The sequence below is a fragment of the Grampus griseus genome (assembly GCF_964374135.1).
Source record: "Grampus griseus genome assembly, chromosome: 2".
NCBI lineage: Eukaryota > Metazoa > Chordata > Mammalia > Artiodactyla > Delphinidae > Grampus > Grampus griseus.
In genome coordinates this window covers 88,199,104-88,217,612 of record NC_139018.1, presented here as the reverse complement: position 1 = coordinate 88,217,612, position 18,509 = coordinate 88,199,104, and the positions used below count along the sequence as shown (strand labels likewise).

Below are 18,509 nucleotides of genomic sequence, written 5' to 3'. Positions count from 1 at the left end.
CTACCATATGACCCAGCAATCCCACTGCTGGGCATATACCCTGAGAAAACCATAATTCAAAAAGAGTCATGTACCAAAATGTTCATTGCAGCTCTATTTACAATAGCCCGGAGATGGAAACAACCTAAGTGTCCATCATCGGATGAATAGATAAAGAAGATGTGGCACACGTGTTCAATGGAATATTACTCAGCCATTAAAAGAAACGAAATTGAGCTATTTGTAATGAGGTGGATGGACCTAGAGTCTGTCATACAGAGTGAAGTAAGTCAGAAAGAGAAAGACAAATACTGTATGCTAACACATATATATGGAATTTAAGAAAATAAATGTCATGAATAACCTAGGGGTAAGACAGGAATAAAGACACAGACCTACTAGAGAACGGACTTGAGGATATGGGGAGGGGGAAGGGTAAGCTGTGACAAAGCGAGAGAGAGGCATGGACATATATACACTACCAAACGTAAAATAGCTAGCTAGTGGGAAGCAGCCGCATAGCACAGGGAGATCAGCTTGGTGCTTTGTAACCACCTGGAGAGGTGGGATAGGGAGGGTGGGAGGGAGGGAGATGCAAGAGGGAAGAGATATGGGAACATATGTATATGTATAACTGATTCACTTTGTTATAAAGCAGAAACTAACACATCATTGTAAAGCAATTGTACTCTAATAAAGGTGTAAAAAAAAAAGAACCCACCTGAAAAAAAAATGACAGCTCTTAATTACTTATGAAAAATAAGTAATTACATATATTGTAGGCACAGACATGAAATACTCTCTGTCCCCTCTCCTTCTAACAATATAAATGTTAAACCGAGTTCTCTAGTTTTGCAAAAATCTGCAGCAATTAAAACTTTGCACTGTTTGGGAGCTACTTTTCTAACAAATGTATCTTTATCAAATTGAAACAAAATTTAAATACATGAGATAGAAGGGAAAAAATTCCCTGTAGTCCTCCCTCATTTCTGGCCCACATCTATCTCTATTTTCATGACTGAGTTTCTCAAGCCAGGGACACATGGCCGAAGACTATGAAACGACAAGTATTCCGAAGAACACGTAACAGGCTAGTGGGTGGACCACGCAGCACCCCGGGGAGCGGATGACCTGAGTTCCAGACTTGGTTCCCTCCAGGCTCCATCCCGGTGTTGCCCTAAGAAGCCACCTAAACTTGAGGTGGTTTCGTTCACTGCAAAATGAGGGGAGTGGATCAGTGCACAGAGATGAATTTAAACGTGAGACTCTACTCACGCTTTGCATATTTAAATCCATAAATGTAAATTTAAAACCATACATGTATATATCATTACTTGACTCGTCAGAAATCACGTCCTCCTGCCCGTCCCTGAGACTGGGGGCCTGGTTCGGCGGACCCGGGCGGGGCTGGCGGAGCTCGGCAGAAACCAGTGGGCGGACTGACAAGCTAACAGAGGGCCAGCCCGGGGGACTTGACCCCGCGTCCCCCGCTCTCCCTGCCGTTCCTAACTCCCGGGAGATCCCGCGCGCAGCCGTGCGCTCCGCGGCCCCGCCACCTGCTCCCGGCAGCCAATGGGGCGCGCGGGAGGCGGGGGGGCGCGCGGGAGGAGGCGGGGGGCGGCCGGGGCGGGGCGAGGCTACAAAAGGCCGAGCACCGGGACACCCTGCTGCGGGCGCGCTCTCGGGGCACTCGGAAGGAGGTGGCCGAGAGCTGGGCACAGTCGGCTTGTGGACCAGGCGGGCACGAGACGATGCTGCGGGTGCGGTGTCTGCGCGGCGGGAGCCGCGGCGCCGAAGCGGTGCACTACATCGGGTCTCGGGTGCGTGCGCCGCCGCCTCATCGGGCAGCCGCGTGCTCTCTTCCCTCTCTCCTTTCCTGGCTTTCCCCCGCCAGCCTTGCACGACCCTGTCCTTTCTGGGCCCCCTTGGAAGCTCGGCTTCAGGAGCCTTTGCCGGCTGCCGGAAGCTTGGCGGTGTCCCAGGGGAAGGGGTCGTGCGTTGGGGCCACACCCAGTGGGCACAGCTGCGGTCTACGCGCCTCGGGTTGCGTTGGCCGTCAGTGCGCGGGGCGCCGCCCTCCCCAGCCGGAGGGGGCGAGGGCGACAAGCAACACGGCTTAGTGAAAAAGGGCGGCCTTTTGGCGGCTCATCGCTATGGGTGGGCAGAGAGTTGGGCATGCGTGTACCGTGGATGGACGGGAGAAGGGGCGAAGTGGGACTTGGGGACGGAGGGGGAGCGAGCAGGCTCATTCCAAGTGTAACGTGGAGTCCCGAGTCGCGAGAGGAGTTGGAGCGAGTTCGGTCTGTACCCAGATTTCTGCCCGGTCCTGCCCTCCGCTTTCCTGGTATGCAAGCACGCGCCTGCAGCAAACCCTCCCTAGCTCCTGGGACGGGAATAGCCAGGCAGTTTGGCTTCCGCCAGCAACTGGCTTCAGAACAGCTGTCACTCCCTCCTGCTTTTTAGTCTCCACCCTGGCTCCCCTCCTGCCTCCTTCCTAAGGCTTTTAACAGAACCGGATAGAGATCTGTGGGGTTGAGGTTTGCCCAGTGTATGAGGGACTCTCCCTGATCTAGAGTTTATGGGCTCTACATTTTCAAAAGCCTTTTTTGAAGTTCTTAGATCTCCTTCCTAGTTGTTTAAGTTTGTACCTGGGTTAGTTAATCCTTATCTTGCCTAGGGTACTGTGGACCATCTGTAAAATAAGCCTGTGGCACTTGGTCACTCTCTCATAATTGCAGTGCCAAATAATGTGAAGTGTGTGTCCGTGAGGACAAATTGATGGTTTGAAGCTGATTATTCTGAAAGATAAAGTCATTTAAAATGCTTCTATAGTTTCATTTGCGTGGGGCGGGGGGAGAGGATCCTAATACTAGTAACCTTTGGTACTGAAGGGGACAGGAGGCTCCCTCCCCCAGCTGGACTTGGCAAGGAGATCCGGAGCCACTTTCTGTGGTTTTTCTGGGAAGAAGGGTGACCCATCATCTGCAGAAAACTTGCTTAAGGCCTGATTGCAGAAAACCATTCCGAGATATAAATGGGGGTGTATGGTCGTTGGGGACAAAATCTTCTGAGAAGTTTTAAAGAGTTATACCAATTAACATAATACATAAAAAGATAATGTATAAATAAACACAAAAGTAAAATCTGTAACCCCACTACCCACCTATCCACTAACATCTTGGTTTACATTCTCCTAAAAGATTTTAAATGCCTGGCTGTGTTATCCTGGGTTTTCATCCTACCTCTACTTCCCCCTCCCCCAAGTACTGTGCAGGACCACACAATAATCTTTTCTTTGTTCTTGGAAGCTTGGAAGAACTGTAACGGGATGGGTGCAGCGAACTTTCCAGAGCACCCAGGCAGCTACGGCTTCCTCCCGGAACTCCTGTGCAGCTGACGACAAGGCCACTGATCCTCTGCCCAAGGACTGCCCTGTCTCCTCTTACAACGAATGGGACCCCTTAGAGGAAGTGATAGTGGGCAGAGCAGAAAATGCCTGTGTTCCACCATTCACTGTGGAGGTGAAGGTAAAGCCAGGGTTTCTCATGTCTGAGCGGGTTCATTCCTCATGGTCTGCAGTCTGGCTTCTGCTCCCACTCTCCTCTGTAACTGTGTTCACTTTAGCTTACCCAAGACTACCCAGATCCAGTGGCTGATGATATCTTACTTGGCATCTCTGCAGTATTTGACACTATCTACACCAATGATTACTCCCTCCTTCAGGTTTGGGGAGACCGTTTCGGGGGGTGGGGGGATATTAGTTCTTTCCCTATTCCTCACATCTTCTTCCTTTACGGTCTGTAATGTTGGGCTGAACAGAATTTCACTGTAGCTGTTCTCATAGCTTCCTCCCACCCCTCCACTCTGGTCCAGATCTCTCTCCTGAATTCTGTCCATATGAACACGTTAAACTCCTTGTTGGATATTGCCACTGGACCTCAAACATGGCACATTTGAGTTCAGCTGCCAGCCACTCTGCAAAACTGGGACGTTCTTCATTCCTTCCTTTCAGTTTTGGGCATTCCTATTTATTCAAGCTAAAACTTTTATTTATTTCTCCTTCAGTCACATCCTCCACATCCATTCTCCAAGATCGAACAAGTCTTTTATCAAAATGAACCTTACCTCCATCCCTCTGCTACTGCCTTAGGTCAGGATCTCATCTACTGCCTGGACTATTGCGGTGAACTCCTAACTGGTCTCCCCTATTTGCTGCACTCTCTAAACCACCTCTAGCTTCTATCAGAGTTAATTTTTTTTTTATAAATTTACTTATTTATTTATTTTTCGGTGCATTGGGTCTTCATTGCTACATGTGGGCTTTCTCTAGTTGCGGTGAGCAGGGGCTACTCTTCGCTGCGGTGCGTGGGCTTCTCATTGCGATGGTTTCTCCTGTTGCGGAGCACGGGCTCTAGGCACGCAGGCTTCAGTAGTTGCGGCACGTGGGCTCAGGGCGCCAGAGTTATTAGCACAAAAGAACTTGTTTTCCATTTGGAGAGGTATGATGTTTATTACGTAGAAATGAAGACTAATACTAAGTATCTTATGGCAACTAGCTGGCAAGGCAGTTGAATTCAAATACCAGGAGAGCTAAGGGAAAAGCAATGACCAAATGCTGAATAGTTAGGAAGTCTTCTTCCTAAACGAAGAAAATAATTCTTGAGTTAGACCTTGAAGAGAAGGTAATAGAAAAAGTCATAACTTATTCTAGTTGTTCTGAAACTACCTTTGGTTTTGATATTTGAAATTTGATGAACAGATTAATTTATGTATCATCCACATGTTTTAAAAAGGCACGATCTTTTTAAAGTCTTGTTTTTTAATAAGTTTATTTTATTCATTTATTTTTGGCTGTGTTGAGTCTTCGTTGCTGGGCGCGGGCTTCCTCTAGTTGTGGTGAACAGGGGCCGCTCTTCATTATGGTGCGCAGGCCTCCCATTGCGGTGGCCTCTCCTGCTGTGGAGCACGGGCCCTAGGCGCGTGGGCTTCAGTAGTTGTGGCTCGCGGGCTCTAGAGGGCAGGCTCAGCAGTTGTGGTGCACAGGCTTAGCTGCTCCGTGGCATGTAGGATCTTCCCAGACCAGGGCTCAAACCCGTGTCCCCTGCATCGGCAGGCGGATTCTTAACCACTGCGCCACCAGGGAAGCCCTGAAGTCTTTTCTTGAAAGGAAGTCCCATCCCCTAACCATTTTAATTGGGTGGAATTAAATTTCAAATTCAAGCAATAATTTATCCTTCTATTTGTCTTTAGAATAATTGACTTTTATATCATGTGATCTTACGGAATCAGAATTCTAAGACATTATTTTGAGTTGTCACTTGATTTATGATTTTAGATTTTGAAATTTCATGGACTTTTGGAAGGTGTGCCAGGCTGAAGTCAGGAGATCAGGATTGAATTAGGTATTTGATAAAAGCTTATTAGCTAATCTCAGTTAATCAGCTATTTGACCTTGTGATCTTGATTCCACAAATTTCTGGGCCTCACTAAAATGAAGATATTAAGAGGGTTGCTATCTACCTAATGAGATTAAATAGGAAAGTAAAAGGTTACATGTTACTTAAAGGACAAAACTACAACTCATTATAGTTGTAGGGATGCAATTTGCCAAGTCTGTTGAGGGTATAATAATTGTAGATAATAGTAGCTTTAGCAGTATTGATTTCATTCATTTGTCTGATTATTTCTGCTTTATGACACATAAGAAACTAGGTATCGAGGGAGAGGAAATTAAATCTAAGACATGCATGGCCAACTAGAAGGTCTTACCTTCTAGTTGGAGAAAAATGACACAGACATATTAATCAGTTTGGGACCAATGAAATATAAAATAGTGTAGTAAACCATTTATAGGCAGTTAGAGCATAAGATATGTTGGAAGATGTAAGTGCTAGAAAAATTTTATGGGAATGAGGAACATAGTCATCAGGAAGCACAATTTTTGAAAGCTATGTGGCTTTTTATTCTGCAAACATGGTGAATACTTTCCATCAAATATGTGCTTTTTGTTTTGCTTTTGTCTTTTTTTTCTAAAGCCCTTGATAAAAGGACCTTTTAAAAATACAAAGTCGAGTGGGATGAATTGGGAGATTGGGATTGACATATACACACTACTATGTATAAAATAGATAACTAATGAGAACCTACTGTACAGCACAGGGAATTCTACTCAGTGCTCCGTGGTGACCTAAATGGGAAGGAAATCCAAAAAAGAGGGGATATGTGTATACGTATAGCTGATTCACTTTGCTGTACAGCAGAAACTAACCCAACATTGTAAAGCAGCTATACTCCAATAAAAATTAATTAAAAAAATACAAAGTCGATCAACGTTAATGTAGTATCAGTTTGCAGCTGGATAAATAATGTTTCTATTGAGATTTCCTAGCCTTCCAAAGACAGTATTTAAAATTCATTTGGCAAACACCCCTAAAGGATTTTAGGCTCTGAAAGACTATCAGGTTTCTAGGAGTGCAGCCACATGTCTGCAACAGATTATTAAAAACATCCCATGCTAAGCATTTAATACAGTGTTTTTTTATCTTGCAGACACTTGGTAAATGATTGCTAACTTACTTAGCAGGGTTGTAAAGGAAGTGTAAATAATTTCCAATTATCTCTTGGAAAATGTAGTCTGGCCTGATCACTCAGACTTTGTTCAACCTTAGCCAGAGTATGAACTATACAAGAGAATTCACACTTGTTCAAATAACTTTTTTCTCCCAGGGAAGTTTATATTTATCAAGCAAGCTTCACTCTGCACAAATAGTCACATGGGATACTTTGGAATGTGTCCAGCAAGAAAACATGGCTGTGCAGCAGAAACTATTTCACCCAGTGTTAAATTTTCAAAGACTTCTTGTCCCCTCGGGGACTGTTAGAGATGTGCCTGGCATGAGAAGGAGGAAGTGGTGAATGGATGAGTAGTACCAGGATGTGTCTGAGAGGAATATAAAGAGTCATTATTATCCTCTCCTCTGGTTGCTACTGCAGGACCTCCTAGGAGTAGAAAACAGTAGAGTGCTCTTGTTTTGTTCTGTGTTTTAAAAGAGTGGATTGATCTTAACAAGCAATCAAATTTTTAATTCTGATAACATTTTTCATGGGCCAGAAATTGAGCTTATTGTTTACCTATAGATCTTCAAAAGTAAAGCAACTAACTGATCATTTAGACAGGGTTTGGCAAGGTTTTTCTTTACAGGGCCAGATAATTAATGTTTCAGGCTTTGCAGACCATAGGTCTCTGTCACAACTACTCCACTCTCAACTCTGCCACTGTAGTGCAAAACCACCACAGGCCATATGTAAATGAGTAGTTCTATGTTCCATAAAACTTTATTTGCATAAACAGGCAGCAGTCCAGATTTGGCCCATGGACTTTAGTTTGCCAGCCCCCGTTTTAGAGCTTCACTGGCATCTCCCTGTTTGCTGAAGACCTGTTTTTCAGATTCTTATTCCCTCCCCAGCAGGCTCAGCTCCAGCCTAATTGATGTGAACCTAGGTATTGAACTAACAAGAGGCAGGTCTGCTTCCATATGTTTGATACTTATCAGGCTGAGGTGAAAGTGGATGTAGAGACATATAATCTGGAAGAGACATGGTCTTTGACATTAAAGAGCTAGACATCTAGATAGTCTGTCTCATTACCCAGTTTCCCCTTCTTTATGGCACTTACCACTGTCTGAAGTTATCTGATTTGTAATAATGGAAACCTCATCGGACATGATTAGGACTAGTGGTTGGTTAATCAATGATATAAGGAAACACTTTAAAAACACCTGCTTTGACACAGACCTACTAGAGAATGGACTTGAGGATACGGGGAGGGGGAAGGGTAAGCTGGGACAAAGTGAGAGAGTGGCATGGGCATATATACACTACCAAACGTAAAATAGATAGCTAGGGGGAAGCAGCGCATAGCACAGGGAGATCAGCTTGGTGCTTTGTGACCACCTAGAGGGGTGGGATAGGGAGGGTGGGAGGGAGGGAGACACAAGAGGGAAGAGATATGGGGACATATGTATATGTATAACTGATTCACTTTGTTATAAAGCAGAAACTAACACACCATTGTAAAGCAATTATACTCCAATAAAGATGTTAAAAATAAGAATAAAATAAAAATACCTGCTTTAAACATTTTTTAAAAACTTAAAACATATAAATGTACGTTGCTTTGCCAATCTTTTGATGAAGGTCCAAGGCTTTTTCTTAGCATTTGGATCTTCTGATTGGAATTCTGCTTTGTGTGTCTTAATAAATTATATCCATGTGTGTCTCCTACATTTCCCAATGTATTTTTTAATTTGACTGAGAACCTTGCACATGGAAAACAATCTGAATGAAGAATCCTTCCAGACTGTTCCACTTTTGAAAACCAGTATTTTATAGTTGTTGTACCTACCCTAATTCAATAGTAATTTTTAGCAAATTGATTGAGCCTTTTTAAAGCATTCAACCGCTTTCCATTCAGTTGTCTTTTAAAATGCGTATAACCCTTGGACACTTCCTAAATGTTAAGATTTGTTTTTCAGCTACTTAAAAATTTGGGGATTTGCTTATCAAATCACTTCTTTTTTTTTTTTTTTTTTTTTTTTGCGGTACGCGGGCCTCTCACTGATGTGGCCTCTCCCATTGCGGAGCACAGGCTCCGGACGTGCAGGCTCAGCAGCCATGGCTCACGGGCCCAGCCGCTCCGCGGCATGTGGGATCTTCCTGGACCGGGGCACGAACCCATGTCCCCTGCATCGGCAGGCAGACTCTCAACCACTGCGCCACCAGGGAAGCCCTCAAATCACTTCTTTTTATGGTGAAAGGACCTGAAGCACTATGAAAGCTTAGATGGATTGGGAGAAGAGAGGTTGGTGGGCAGAGACACTTTGGCAGGGAAGTGTAGGAAGCACTAAAGGTAGACTTGCACCGCTGCACAGGTTTGCCAAGTGGTGATTCTGTTGAATGAGAAAATAATCAATAATGGCTTTTTAAGAGAAACAAAGCATAGTTGAGAGAATGTCCCTAACCTTTAAGGGAGCAGTGTCCTATTTTCCTACAAAGTATCTTGAAGTGCTGTTTTTTAGACAGAATTCTGGGATGCCTGGGTAGCCCATGGTTTTATCTTCGTATAGGTGTGCTTTTATTAAGCTGTTTTGTTTGTTCTCTTATTTGATTTCATTGAGACTGTCTAATGGGAGTGTCCATGTCCTATTTTGTCTATGAAGCATGTAAAAAGTGGCCCAAGAGCGTTCCAAGCCCATGTGAGGGCAGACATGCTGTGTGTGGTAAGGCATGAGATCTCAGGCAGAAGGAACAAAAGGTCTCAAAACATCCAGAGAATTTAGAGATCTTCATTCAACAAATATTGAGTGTCTTCCCAGAGTCAGTGTGCTTGGTTCTGGGGATGAACACTGTACCAGATGTGGTCTCAGTCTCAATTCCAGTAAGTTATACAAGTAATTGTTCACAACCTATGAACCTATCTTGAGCTGTAATTTTTTCCTGTAAGTATTTCACTTACTTTCTTCTGGTTCTAGGCCAACACATATGAAAAGTACTGGACTTTTTACCAAAAGTATGGGGGCCATCATTTTCCCAAAGATCATTTGAAAAAGGCTGTTGCCGAAATTGAAGAAATGTGCAATATTTTAAAAATGGAAGGAGTGACAGTGAGGAGGCCTGACACCATTGACTGGTCCTTGAAGTATAAAACTCCTGATTTTGAGTCTACGGGTAAGTGATACTGGACACTTTAACTGCTAGAGTCTTAATTTTTTAATTTCTCTCAATCTGTAAGGAGAAAGCTCTGATTATTTCTCAGAGATCCCTTTGTTTTAATAATCCTTCAAAACTTTAAAGATTATTTAGGAACAGTTTGGTTCTTTTTGGTAAGACTTAGAGGTACACATTTTAAACTCTATTGTAAATCTAGAATTTCCTTGAAAGAAGCAGTTTTTCTAAACTTCATGAGCATTTCCTTACATAAGACCAGTGGATTCCATTTACTTTTCCTCAAGAACAGAAATTAAAAGGGGAACAGAAACATTCCCATCTTATTTTTAACTGACACTGCTGCAGGATTGTTTTTGTGCCTGAGTTCAGTGTTGTTTTTTTTTAAAAAATATTTATTTATTTATTTGGTTGTGCTGGGTCTTAGTTGTGGCAGGTGGGCTCCTTAGTTGCGGAGTTTGGTGTGTTCTAATTTACAGTTGTATAAGTGATCCTTGGCCCAATTTTCATCTTGTGGTACTGATATTCCCTGAAAAACTCTGTTAGGAGTTACAAAAGGTGAAAACTTGGTGGTTCAAGATGTCTTTGACCAAGAGATGCTTCTTTTTCTCTTTTCTTTTTTTTTTTTTTTTTCTATTTGGCCTGGCTTCATCATCCCCACACAGAATTCATGTTAACAGTCTAGGATGTATCATTTAATATTTTTTCATTTGCGTAAAATTATGTACATATACACGTATAGGTTTTCTGTAATTTTTATTTTTTTACCAAAGAATGAAATCACATGATATAGACTCTTCTGTCTTGGAAATTAGCATCACTGAAGTTGCTCTGGAACTTTCTGGCCTGACAGGTTTATATGGTGCGATGCCTCGAGACATCCTGATAGTTGTGGGAAATGAGATTATCGAGGCTCCCATGGCCTGGCGCGCTCGCTTCTTTGAGTACCGCGCGTACAGAGCAATTATCAAAGACTACTTCCGCCGCGGGGCCAAGTGGACAACAGCTCCTAAGCCCACAATGGCTGATGAGCTTTATGACCAGGTAAGTCCCCAGTTATGGGAGAGCTTATCAGTAACTTTTCTAAATAATCCACAGAGACTGACAGATTCTCTGAACCTTGTATTTATTATGTATTTCAGAAGCTGAGATGACCTACTTTTCGAAAACTGATTGTTTTATGATGAAAATAACAGTAAATGATAAGTTATAATAACAGTAATAATAATAGCTAACACTTATTGGTGTTTACCATGTGCCAGATCTTGAACTAAGTACTTTATTTACACCCTCAGTCCTGTTTATTTTTCACAACAACCTCATGAGGGAGTAGTTTCATTCCATTACAGGGAGGAAAACTTGTCTAAAGGCGCACAGCTATTCATTGGTGGAGACAGAACAGTCACTAGGCTGAACTCCAGCCTCTTCTAGAAAAAGAATTTGGTCTGTAGGCCGTATTCACAGTAAAAGGAAGTGTATGTCTCTTACTAGATCACTTACTATTTGATCACTTATAGAAGGAATCAAAAAATGAAAATTTCTTTAAACCCTTTATGGGTTTAAAGACATAAGTAAGTAATGAATCTATTACCCAACCGCATACCCAGTCAAATTTGGTAGCGGATGCATGGCATCGCATTTTATGGTATGAGTTAGGCTCAGGGCCAACCTCCTTTTTCAAAAGAACAGAATGACTTCATCTTGCAGATTTTCAGTACTGTAGATAGATACATAAATCATTGGATGGGTCATGGAATATTTTCAGTTTCATTACTGCCTCTGTACCACCTGCTTCCAAGTATCAGGAACTTGTCATGCCTAGTTTTTCATTTTTTTGTTGGTGGTTTGGTTTATTTTGGTTTGCTTAGCATGGGCCTACATCTTCCCATGCCTGTTTCAGTCTAGAACAGGGCCGTAGTGTTTCAGGAAATGATGATGTTGAACTAATTTTCTTAGTAATGAAGGCCCTATGAGTCATCTCTTCATGAACCAAGGCACTGTGTGTGTTCATTCTTGTTCCAATTAGGATTACCCCATCCATTCTGTAGAAGACAGACACAAATTGGCTGCTCAGGGAAAATTTGTGACGACTGAGTTCGAGCCGTGCTTTGATGCTGCTGACTTCATTCGAGCTGGAAGAGACATCTTTGCACAGAGAAGCCAGGTGGATAAAGGCTACCTCGGAAACTTCTCACTTTATTATTATATTTTAAATTTCCAAAATTAAAATATTTTCATCCTATTTTTAGTTATCTAAACATAGAACCAAATCTTTATAGGTTTATGTCTCCTTTTCTATTTTCAGGTGACAAACTACATGGGCATTGAATGGATGCGTAAGCATCTCGCTCCAGACTACAGAGTGCATATCATCTCCTTTAAAGACCCCAATCCGATGCACATTGATGCCACCTTCAATATCATTGGGCCCGGTCTCGTGCTTTCCAATCCTGACCGACCATGTCACCAGGTAGGGGAGTTCTTAGGACTCTGGAAAATCAAGAGAGTTTGGCAACTGAAGGAATTGCCACTATTATTTTAAGCACTTCCGTGATTTCCTAATGGTTCTAAATGACAGATTCAGCAATGCTCACATTATTATGATCAAACATTGGATTGCTTATGTTATATTTACTACAGGATGTCCAACACTCAGAAATATACACTGTAGCCGTGATAATTAGTGTAGTGTCATCAGACTCTGACTTTGGCTGCTTGCTGCTGTCAGAGCCTCAAGTTTGTGCGTATGTGTGTGTTTTTATTGAACAGAGTGGTATTATCTCATAACTTGCAGCCGAGGTTCCTCAGCAGATGAATTGCAAACAAGATGATCTCTGCATGTCTGGGGTAACACCACTAGGCAGTGGGTGTCTTCTTCCCTCTCCAGTGGGGCTCCCTTCAGCCAGGCCCACCCTGCAGGGGAGGAGCAGAGCCACTGCACTGCAGCAGGTCTATCCCCCCCCTGCAGCCTCCTACTTCTGCCCACTGCCCCCTACTTCCAGTTGGGCGGTGAGTGATTTTGTGTTATTTGCTGGGCTGCAGTGCGCCATTGCAAAATTCACTATTTTACCATATCACTGTTCATTTCTATTCTATATATTTAGACCAATGACCAAGATTACTTATTCACTTCATTTTAATTTATTTATATATAATTTACATAAATCAATTATATATTATTAAATATTTATTTAATATAATTTATATACTAAGTGGGTATGTGAACTAGGGATGGTTGGGTTATAATAGGTCACTAGGGACAGTTATGGTTCTTTGGGAGTATATTCCTAACATCTGTCTTTATACCATGGTCACAGACGCAAAGTGACAGACTATGAAGTGGATGGACTATGGGTTTGACATAGTCATATTTTGTTTTCTTACAACTAAGTAAGAGGAAATATTTTCATTTTCTTTAATGAGAATTTCTCAAGGAAAATATCTTTGGTCTTTTAAAAAATCTCTGAAACCTGTGAAAAGCACAAGAATATCTTTAAAAGCTTTAACATTTCTGTTACTTTTTAATTTTAATCTGGCAATCTGAGGACTTTATGTACATTTTAACTAAGATTCAGACAAAATCATCCAAATGTTTTGAAATTTTAATTTTTAAATTTTGGCAGTTGAGAAGACAGCTTCTCAAAAAGAATTATTAATCATAAGGCCTATCAGAGACCAAGAATGATAAGAATAGTATCTATAGATTTAAGCCTCTTTGGGTTTGGGGGGTTTTTTTTTATTTTGGTCTTGCAGATTGATCTTTTCAAGAAAGCAGGATGGACCATAGTTACTCCTCCAATACCAGTCATCCCAGATGGTATGTTTACTTTTGTATACTCATAGCCTAAAATAATTACTTCAGTGGCCAAGAATCTTTCACCTATAGACAGCAGCCTGCATATTAGCAATTTAGAATATTTCTCCGGTAAGCAGTAAACTGGTGCTTGGCACTACGGGCACTAGAACAAGGCTGGACTTGTGTTCACAACCTCTCCTTCCATAGAAAATGAAAATGAAAAGACAGGAAAAATCAGTACAAAACAATTTGACGGAAAGCAAGAAATGGCTTTTTAAAGACAACAAGGTGAAATTCAAATGTGTAATGAGTATGGATTGATTCATAACATTTACAGATAGTCTTAAGATTAAAATAAATTTTCACAGGGAAACTGAACTATTGAAAGAATTGAGCTGTCACTTGAATATTCTTCACTTCTGAATCCTTGCTTTAACCAAGAATAACAGCAGACATGATTTAACGGTTATTGCTATTTTTAGATCACCCACTCTGGATGTCGTCCAAATGGCTTTCCATGAATGTCTTAATGCTAGATGAAAAGCGTGTTATGGTGGATGCCAACGAAGTCCCGATTCAAAAGATGTTTGAAAAGCTGGGTATGTACCCAGCATAAATGAAACATGTTCATATTCAAAAATATTAAATGAGAAGAAATGACATGCTAGGTCTGATGTATGATTTATCTATTTAAATTTCTGCTCCTTTTAGAAGTACCAAGTTGTTATTTCATAGATGGACAATATACTTCTTTTCAACAATCACAACCTCAAAAGGTTGGAGATGCATCCCAGGCTCCTTAGACACCCCCTGAGCAATAAGTTTATCAGTCTTCTATGACTTATCTAACTTCCTGGTGCCCAAGTGTGGAGAGCTACCCCTTTGCAGATAAGCATATAGATGATTTGGCCCTTCGCCAAATAAGAAATTGTTGGGGTCCTTTAAAAGTAATTTGTCATTACATATTTTAAAGGACGTATAAGGATACAGATATAGAAGTGACTTATCTGTGTGATAAGCACTGTGAACAAAGTAATGAAATACAATAGAGGATGTCAGTAAATCATTTCAGCTTTGAACTAAAAAGCAGAACTGGTTATTACTTGGGTGGGAATTTGCTTATCATGGTATTCAAAATTTAGACCAGTTATTCTATACTGAGAAAAGCATTTAAAGAATTTTCATATGGCTGTTATTAGGGTGCAGAAGTGTGTGTTTATCACTATCATTCTACTTGACATATCCTAAGTGTCAAATAAAGCCAGGCAGTACACTTGTTGAAATCAAGTTATGTTTTGATTTATGTCTTATATTTCAGGTGTACTACTCAGAAGATATTGTTTGCCCCTTTGAAACATCCCTCTTTAATGAAGTATCAGTTTAAAAAGATTAGCCCATTAGTTTTAGATTGAGCCCAATCTAATGATTTCACCTGTAATGCTATCCCACTTTTTTTTTCGTGGCTTTTGTTAAATAAGCCAGTTGCTTGGGTTCAGTTTCCTGTCCTTTAAGATTTTATTGTTTCTCAACTTAAAATATTATTAAGTACCAAATATCTGATTTATAATTTTGTTTTTAATAAAGTCTTTTTGAACATAGGGAACTTGTTAAAGCAAATTAACTTCTCTCCAGTTCAAGGTTATATGGCTCTAGCCATCTAAGATAGATATGTCTTTCTATCAGGAAATACATGCTCATGGTTAAAAGCCCACTTCTTATCCCAAGCCCACTCCTGAACCTGTGTCCAAACCCTGTTTTTACTCTTCAAAGCCCTGCTCAGTCTTACTTTCTCATGAAAGGCTTTCTAGATGACTCATGCTGCCTTTCTAACTATACCAGTGGGCCCTTTAGCAACTCTGTAGCTTAGCTTTCCTCTCAAAATCATGGATTCCTTGAGAGAGGAGAATAGATTTTCTTTTTAAAACCCCATTATGCCAAACACAACAGATTCTTCCAAAATACCATTGGTTGACTGGGCCATGTACATCATAACCATATTAATACAAATGGTGCTGGATTAAACTAACTGCCTGAGTAGCTTTGATACCTGTATGACCATACAACCCAGATGAGTTCTGTTCCATTGTTTCCTTAAGGTGGCCTGGTCAAGCTAATTGTGTCAGATAAACTCTGCTTATATGTGGGTAGGTAAAGTCAACTTTTCAGGTTGGCTAAATTATACTTTTCTTACTAAATTGACATGGTAAAATTAGAAACAGTCTGACAAAGTAGTTAAAGCATAATTCTAAAAGGCCTTGAAATTTTACTATTTGGATTGTTTCTGAACATTTGTCAGATATATCCACTCATGAAACCTGTTGACTTGTGAAGAGTCAATAGAACAAAATAGACTTCAGAGTCTCTGCTGACTTTCTGGTGAAGGTTTTATATTAGCCGTGGAATAGATTAGATGAAATATAATTGACGAATAAAATTGAAAGACTATCCTGGGGTGGACTTAAGGGTTAGAACCACAGTATTCCTACCCATTTTTAGGCTCATTTCTATAGAAGAATCTTCACGTGAGTCCATCTAACTGGCCACGTCTCTCTCTTTCCATGCAGGTATCAGTACCATTAAGGTTAACATTCGTAATGCCAATTCCCTGGGAGGAGGCTTCCACTGCTGGACCTGCGATGTCCGGCGCCGAGGCACCCTACAGTCCTACTTTGATTGACCAGGCCTGCTGGGGCTTGGGGCTTGGCCTCAAATAAAACTAGGAAGCTTAGGGATAAGGTTCATTCTCCTGCTTTAAAAAGTGCATGAACTGTAGTACTTTATACAATCATATCCGTAACAGGGGTCTTAAGCCTGGTTTATTTTTATTATTTTTCTTTGATAAAAGGAAAATAACCTGTGCTAGATCTTACTCTCTTCTCCTAAATATTTTACTGTTTGGCTTCAAGCATAAAAATTTGGTGAATGTCTACCAAAACAAAAATTAGTCATTTGAGTAACTTGGCTACTAATATAATTAACCATCTACCTCTGTTTTTAATTTTCTTTCCAAAAGGCAGCTTGAAATGTTAGTCCTAATAGTCACTTTTTTTTTCCTTTTTGCTAAACTTGTGAATGTTTGTATCACTTCTTTTTTCTAAATAAAAGACTCAGAATGTATACAGATCTTATAGAACCAGTAATTGTCTCTTTTTCTAATAAGGAATTTTGGTAATTTTTAATTTTTTGTTTTTAAAAATAACCTAGACTATTGCAAACATTTAAGTGAATTTTCCATGAATATTTTTAATATTCTTATCTCAACATTGGTGATATTTGCTATTAAAAACCTTTTCATACAACTTACCTCATTTCAAGTGATTTATTTTAATCTCTTTTTTCTTCTCTGTCCAGAATTTTAGAGGAATATTTAGTGCAATAGGATATAACTATCAGTTCCAATTCCTAAATTTTGATGTTCAGTATCTAGTGGATACATTGTATCTTTGGTCATCTAAGATTTGTTTACAGATGTGCAAATTATTTAAAGCACAGACTTTAAAAGCATTAAAAAAAAAAAACGAATGGAGGTAAAACCTACATGCGATGTGAAATAATTTTAACATTGGATACGGTACATGTATGTTTATTCTAATAAACTTCTGTGTTACAGAATGGGTTTTATTAGAGTTTGGCATCAGTCTAATCATTTTAAGCATAAGTAAATTATGGGAATATAGCTCTTGAAACAGTGTTCTAATGCTTTGAATTATTCAATATATTCACCCCCAGTAGATAAAAATTTAAATCTAATGCTTGTATTCAGAAATGTTTAGCAGAGTCAGATTTTATTTATTAATTAATCCAATCAGTCAACAATATCTGAATGTCTTCTGAATATAAGGGACTACTCCTAGGCCCCAGAAGAGGAAAAAAGTCTCCCTTCTCTAGATACTCAGTATTTTGACCCATGAAAATCTGTGGGGTGGGGATGGGGGGAGGTGTACTTTGAAGTGGTCATGGGTTTCGACCGTGCCTTTGTAGCCTAGTGTCTTTTTTCACACACCACAGAAATACCTGCCCATTCTACACTCGACTGAATCCTGCTTAAGAAACCTTACAGGGGCTTCCCTGGTGGCACAGTGCTTGACAGTCCGCCTGCCGATGCAGGGGACACGGGTTCGTGCCCTGGTCCGGGAAGATCCCACATGCCGCGGAACGGCTGGGCCCGTGAGCCATGGCCGCTGAGCCTGCGCGTCCAGAGCCTGTGCTCCACAACGGGAGAGGCCACAACAGTGAGAGGCCCGCAAAAAAAAGAAACCTTACAATCATGTGGATTGGTGCACAGTTAGGGGATACATTCCTGGGTTTAAATACTACTCTGCAATTCTATTACCCCTCCACATTCTCCTCAGTGGCTATTCCAGACCTTCACTTTGTTCTCTTATCATATTGCTTCATTTTTCACAGAGAAAATAGAGGCGGTCAGGTGTCAGTTCCCTCAGCTTTTCTGCTCCAATTCTCTATAGATTTACCTGCATTTGCATTCCCTGGTTAAATTCTTTCTCTCCTTGCCTGTACTAGCTAAGCTTCTAAAGAGAAAAGTTGGGTCTTCCTCTCATCACTCAACTGTACTTCTCAACCCTCTACAAAGACACTTCTCTCACTACTGCAGAGAAAGAGGTGAACCTTTTGACCAGGTCTAATCCACACAACTGTCCTTAGATTCTAATCTTTCTCTCCTCTTTCAGGAACTGGCTTCATCAGTTATCATCTTTCTTATAACTCCAGCGTGTGTGTGTGTGTGTGTGTGTGTGTGTGTGTGTGTGTGTGTGTGTGTGTGTGTGTGTGTGTGTGTGTGTGTGTGTGTGTGTGTGTGTGTGTGTGTTTTCCCTCAGCAAATAGTCATGTTCAAAATAATCTTCAAAACAAAAACTATCCCTCTGGCAATGTCACTGTCTTTTAGAGCTCAGTTTCCAGAAAGAATACATCTACTGATATGTCCACTTTTTCACCTTTTATTTACTCTTCAATCTCTTGCCATCTGATTTCTACCTTATTGCTTCAGTGTACT

At 40.9% G+C, this 18,509-nt stretch overlaps 1 protein-coding gene across 1 annotated transcript; it reads left to right on the top strand.

The window, feature by feature from the left end:
• The first annotated feature begins 1,637 nt into the window (after nucleotides 1-1,637).
• GATM (glycine amidinotransferase) lies at nucleotides 1,638-17,065 on the top strand. The gene is made up of 9 exons (XM_082647758.1): nucleotides 1,638-1,799; nucleotides 3,288-3,506; nucleotides 9,510-9,705; nucleotides 10,556-10,746; nucleotides 11,729-11,866; nucleotides 12,008-12,172; nucleotides 13,456-13,519; nucleotides 13,981-14,097; nucleotides 16,063-17,065. Exons 1-9 carry the CDS (start codon nucleotides 1,731-1,733, stop codon nucleotides 16,173-16,175), a joined length of 1,272 nt encoding a protein of 423 aa, XP_082503884.1. The 5' UTR covers nucleotides 1,638-1,730; the 3' UTR covers nucleotides 16,176-17,065.
• The last annotated feature ends 1,444 nt before the right edge of the window (nucleotides 17,066-18,509 follow it).